Source organism: Myotis lucifugus, unplaced genomic scaffold, assembly GCF_000147115.1.
Source record: "Myotis lucifugus unplaced genomic scaffold, Myoluc2.0 scaffold_9941, whole genome shotgun sequence".
NCBI lineage: Eukaryota > Metazoa > Chordata > Mammalia > Chiroptera > Vespertilionidae > Myotis > Myotis lucifugus.
Genome location: NW_005880989.1, coordinates 1 through 5,758, shown reverse-complemented (window position 1 = coordinate 5,758; position 5,758 = coordinate 1). Strand labels below are relative to the sequence as shown.

At 56.6% G+C, this 5,758-nt stretch overlaps 1 protein-coding gene across 1 annotated transcript; it reads left to right on the top strand.

The window, feature by feature from the left end:
• Window positions 1-356: 356 nt before the first annotated feature.
• Window positions 357-4,947, top strand: LOC102423991 (protein CASP-like). Its single transcript, XM_006109446.3, has 4 exons — window positions 357-485; window positions 1,328-1,394; window positions 2,109-2,221; window positions 4,762-4,947. The coding sequence occupies exons 1-4, from the start codon at window positions 396-398 to the stop codon at window positions 4,930-4,932; spliced, it is 441 nt and encodes a 146-aa protein (XP_006109508.2). The 5' UTR covers window positions 357-395; the 3' UTR covers window positions 4,933-4,947.
• The last annotated feature ends 811 nt before the right edge of the window (window positions 4,948-5,758 follow it).

Genomic DNA, 5,758 nt, shown 5'->3' with positions numbered 1-5,758 from the left:
GCTCCTTGTGTTCAGCCTCCGTGCCCTGCTTGACAGGCAGGGGGTGGCCAGGCTCACCCAGCTGGTCATGGCAGAGCGGGGGTGGACCGGGTTTCCCAAGTCATGGACCTGGACTCCTTCCCTTACCCGGGGGTTTCATGAGCACAGAGAGTTCTTGGGCCAGGAGTGCCCCTGGCCCTGCTGGCTGCTCCGATGGCAGTCCTTCAGGCAGGAGAAGGTGGGGAGGGAGCAGCCAGCACCCGGCTGTGGCCCCCAGGAAGTCCTGCTTATGGCCTGGTGGTTGGAGCGGCAGGGAGGGGACAGGCACCCCGGGTCCCACAGGCTCCCTCTGATGGCCGTGTCTTCCTTTGGCTACAGGGCGCTGTGCAGAGCTGCAGGTCCACGTCACCGAGGCCATGGCCATGGTGACTGAGCAGAGGGAGCTGATTGCCCGCCTGGAGCAGGATCTCAGCACCATCCAGTCCATCCAGCGGCCAGATGCCGAGGTGAGCCCCCTCTACTCCCTCCCCCCCTCACCACCCCACTAAGGGCTCTCTCTCTGGGTTTTGCCTGCTCACTTCACCTGGAGGCCTAATTCGGACAGAGGCAGGCCTCCTCCAACTGGCACAAGCACCCTTCAGGCACTGGGGTGGACCTCTGCCCTGGGAGCTCTGGGCAGGAGCAAGGCCAGGATTTACCCACCCATCTCACAAGAGGACTGAGGCCCAAAGATCATGGGAGGCTGGAGCCCAAGGGCCCTTGGAGGTCATCACATGACCCCCTCATTTTATAAATGAAGAAATGGGGCTCAGGAGAAGCTGGGCTGGCTCAGGGCACACAGCAGACTGGCTGGCAGGACCAGGGACGCCAGCCACTGTTGGCCATGAGGGCTGAGTGGCCAGGTGAGAGCCCTGCCCTGCTCCAGCTTCTGGGGTAAGCTCGGGGGCCCTGCCTTCTTTCTTTTTATATATATATATTTTTATTGATTTCAGAGAGGGAGAGGGAGATAGAAACATCAACGATGAGAGACAATCATGAACCGGCTGCCTCCTACATGCCTCACACTGGGGACCAAGCCTGCAACCCGGGCATGTGCCCTGACCGGGAATCGAATCGTGACCTCCTGGTTCACAGGTGGATGCTCAACCACTGAGACACACCGGCTGGGCTCTGCCTTCTTTTTCGTGGCCCATGAGAGGTGGCCTCTCCCGGCCCTCCTGTGGCCACTGTGTACCTGCCCCTGCCGCCAGTCCACCCCACTGCTCCTTGCCCCCCATTTGCTTGGCACTTGAAAGACTGTTCAATGACGCATGTGAAGGTACCTCCCCACCTCTCCTCTCACCTGCAGGGTGCAGCCGAGCACGGCCTGGAGAAGATCCCAGAGCCCATCAAGGAGGCCACCGCCCTGTTCTATGGTGAGGAGGGGCCGACCTGACCCCCCAAGGCAGCCATCGGCCAGTGGGGAGCAGGGAAGGGAGAAGAAGTGATGCGGCCAGAGCCCTGGTTCCAAAGAGCATGCCCCCTCCCCCAAAGAAAGTCAGGGCCCCCATCCCAACAATGCAGCAGCAACATTAAGGAGGGGTGAGCTCCCCACTTGCCCTTGTAGGCCTTCGTCTGACATGCCCCCTGGAGGTCTTGACCCCTGTGGCCCTGCCAGTGGCCTGTAGAGGGCTGGTGGGTGGTGGTCAGCTCCCAGGGAGGCCTTGGCGTGGAAATGCAGCCAGAGAGCTCCCAGCGCTGATGGAGAGGTGGCCTCCTCCAGTGTGGAGGCCAGAACCTGTGAGGGGATACTCCTGGCTTCCGGCGAGATCAGTGGTCCTTCGCTTCCCCTGGAGCCGGAGTCTGACAGATGCAGGGGTCTTGGATCCAAGTACAGAGTAATGGGGTGGGGCCTGGCCTTCAGACTGTGGCAGGGACCCCCCTCCCAGGGCCCCTATCCTCATGTCATACCCCTCCCCGTCCCCCAGGCCACCCTTCCCCGACCTCTCATCACCTTGTGCGTAGACACCCTGTGCCTTCTACCCATGGCACTCGGCCAGAGCTCCCTCGCGGCTGCGACCACCCAACCTGAGGGCCCACTACTAGGCTCTGACTCCTTCCACCCCAAGCCACTCTCCCCTACTTCCTAGGACCCACGGCACCAGCCAGCGGCACCCTCCCCGAGGGCCAGGTAGACTCACTGCTGTCCATCATCTCCAGCCAGAGGGAGCGTTTCCGGACCCGGAACCAGGAGCTGGAGGCTGTGAGTCACATGCTTCCCTCCCCTACACTCCTTGGACCTGAGGACACAGTGGGGGACACTCAGACTTGGGGGAGAAAGATGTGTCACAGACCCCAAATTGCAGAGGGATTAGATTTGCTCTGTGCAGTCAAGGAGGGCTTCCTAGAGGAGGCCGTGCCATGCTGGGCTTTGAAAGAGGAATCAGACACCCAAGGTAGAGGAGATTACGTCAGCAGAGACATGGGGACAATGTGCCAGAAGGGAGTGCAGGTCATCGCAGGGCTCCTGTGAGAGCACAGAGCTGCCCGGCGAGTGCCCCACAGCCAGGTGGGAGCACCAGCAGAGGATTTCAGCAGGGGAGCAAAGGCTGGAGGGTCAGAAGGATCGCTTGGGCAGCTAATTCAGGACAGACGGCTGGGGAGTGGTCACCGTCATCCAAGAAGAAACTTGTAAATCAGATGGGAGACTTGGAGAAGCAGGGGAGGCTGGAGAGAGGAGGGTCTTTGAGGTCGATAGAGACGCACGGTCGAGGGACGTCGAGGTGCTCTGTGAGGTCTGAGAGCCCACTGGCTGCTCAGCACCTGGCTGGTGGCCTTGCTGGAGGAGCACCATGAGGAGGGGCAGTCAGCACAGGTGACCGGTCCGTGGCCTCTGGGCCTTTGATGTGAGGTGCCTCCACGTGCGCACTGTTGACACGTGGATGCTGACGGTAGCGCCAGCAGGAGGGCTGTGGTCTTGGAAGAGTAGGGAACAGAACCCGAGAGAGTGAGGACGGAGTAAAAGGTGCAGGAGCACGCTGTTTCTTTTAAAGCCTCCAGGATGTCCCCACAGAGGGAGTAGACACTGGATCCAGAGTGCAGAGGACGCAGTGTCAGACCAGGGGAGCACCCAGAGTGGCACCATCCTGGCTCTGGGGACTGCAGACCCCACCCCCCATCCCATAGAGCCAAGCCCCCCTGACCGCTCTCCAAGGAAGAAGATGAGCCAGGAAGGTTTCCATCCTTTTCAGAGAGCCACTTGATGCTGGAATGTCTGACCCTTCCTCTCCAAACCCACAGTTCCCCCGGTTTCCAGGCTCAGACCAGGGAGGGCAGACAGTCACTGAGCAGCCACTGCGGGCCAGGCCCAGTGCTGGTCCAGTGACAAGAGTGGGCCAGATCCAATGAGACCCTCTGTGATCCAGGCTCACGAGGCTTCAAAGGAAGGATGTCAGGGAGGCTCCCCTCACCGCTGCCTGCACGGGCAGTGGACTGGGGACACCCACATGCCCGTCAGGGGCTGGGACAGCCACACTGTGGGATGCTATGCAGCCCTCAAAAGAAGGCCTTCAAAGTAAATTACATGGGAGAGAAAAAGTAAGGGTTAAGTATTCTACCTTTTGCTTTGAAAATCTAGACTTTTTATCATGTACTTTTTAAAACTTATGGCAAAACACACACAACAAAATTTACCATCTTAACCATTTTTAACTCTACAGTTCAGTGGCATTAAATACACTCACCACCTTCCATCTCTAGGACTCTACATCTTCCCAAACTGAAACTCTATACCCATTAAGCACTAACTCCCCCCAAGCCCCTATTCTACTCTCTTTCTGTGAATGACTTCCAAGCACCTCATGTGAGCAGAATCATCCAGTGTTTGTTCTTTGTGACTGGCTTATTTCACTAAACATCATGTCCTCAAGCTTCCTCCGTGTTGTAGCATGTGCCAGAATTGTCTTCTTTTTTATGTCCGGATCCTCTTCCTTTGTATGGATAGACCACATTTGTGTATCCATTCATCTGTTGATGAGCACTTGCGTCACCCATCTTTGGCGACTGTGAATAATGCTGCTAAGAGTGTGGTGTGCAAACAGCTCTCGAGTCTCTGCTTTCAATTCTTTGGGGTGTACCCCCAGAAGTGGAATTGCTGGGTCGTTTGGTAATTCTGTGTTTACTACCATGTCCTTTGTAGTGCTGTTTGAATTGTTAACAATGTGAAGAAAACACCTACTTAAGCATTTGAATAAAATTGAAAAATGAGGTCCCATTTCACCTTGCCCCTAGATTGGCAGAGATTAAAATCACATAGTATAGGATTCCATTTACATGCAATGTCCAGAATAGGCAAATCCATTGAGACAGAACGTAGATTAGTGGCTTTCAGGAGGATAGGGGGGAAAGGGAATGGGGAGTGACTACGGACAGGTTATTGGGGTGATAAGATGCTCTGGAATCAGTGGGGATAGAATTGTGAAGATTTTTTTAAAAACTGAATTGTAAACTTTAAAAGGTGATGTTTATGTTATATGAATTATGTCTCGTTGATAGTTTTTAAAGGCTGGTAATACCATAAACAAATAAAACATGATGAAACCTGACCCAAGAACTGTGACTTCTGCCTGAGGCGAGGTCACAGGAGGAAAGGGGGCACTTCCCAGAGCCCGAGGAGGGTCGGTCTTAGTAGGTCAAAGAAGAGGCTGCAGGTAGCGGAGCAGTAGCTGTGCCAGCCTGGAGGCCTCTCCCGCCACCCCTTCCCCCGCTGGCCCTGCTGCCCACCCCCCACCTGCCTGCCCACAGGAGCACCGCATGGCCCAGCACACCATCCAAGCCCTGCAGAGCGAGCTGGACAGCCTGCGCGCCGACAACATCAAGCTCTTCGAGAAAATCAAGTTCCTGCAGAACTACTCTGGCCGGGTAAGTGCCCTCCCCAGTTTCAACCCCAGGTGTAGCAGGCAGGGAGAGCGGTAGTGCGGGCACTCCGAGGCAGGAGGGCGGGGCAGTGGCCTGCTGGGCAGCACTGGGCTGTCTGGCCCCCTCTGCCTGCCAGCTGTCCTCCCTCAGCTGGGGAGAGCCCCTCACAGGGCCCTAGTGGAGGCTCATGCATCAGATCCATCCAGGAGGTGGTGAGGTACAGCGAGAGGCAGGGAACACAAACTTACATTTGTTTAAAGCCATACCAGAATTTGGCCCAACATCCCCCAAAAAACAATCCAGAGCCCAGAGCGGGCCCTGGCAAGAGTTCTACGTGGTTACGGTGTCAGCCCGGCACCAAAGGGTCTGGTCAAGGGAACATACCTGGGTTGCAGGTTCAACGCCCAGCCTGGTTGGTATGTATGCAGGAGGCATCTAATCGATGTGTGTGTGTGTGTGTGTTTGTGTGTGTGTGTATGTGTGTGTGTGTCTCATTCTTTCTCTGTCCCCTCTCCTCCTGCCCTTCCACTTTCTCTAAAAATCAATGGAAAAAATATCCTCAGGTGAGGATTAACAAAAAGAGAGAGAGAACAGAGTGGAAACCTACTCACTTGGTTCTGGGCCCAGGAGGGCTGCTGCTGGACCACCTCGTGCGAGGAAACCCTTCTGTGACTGTGGAGAAGCAGAATGGGCGGTGACACTTATGATGGGGGCCTCCCTGAGACATGACCCTCAGCCCCCAGCCACCCGTTCCACCTTGGAGCTGTTCTCAGGCCACCAGAGGGCGCCCAGACTCTGTGCAAACCGGGAACACACACCTGGTGGCTGGCTGTGGTTTCTGCACTGCTCCCCACAGCCACCCCACACTCTCCCAGCAAACACC

Bases quoted from the DNA above. Each gene is read 5' to 3' on its own strand.
- LOC102423991 (XM_006109446.3), top strand. From the start codon at position 396: ATGGCCATGGTGACTGAGCAGAGGGAGCTGATTGCCCGCCTGGAGCAG. The intron at 486-1,327 runs GTGAGCCCCCTC...TCTCACCTGCAG, and splicing joins TCCAGCGGCCAGATGCCGAG to GGTGCAGCCGAGCACGGCCT. The intron at 2,222-4,761 runs GTGAGTCACATG...GCCTGCCCACAG, and splicing joins GGAACCAGGAGCTGGAGGCT to GAGCACCGCATGGCCCAGCA.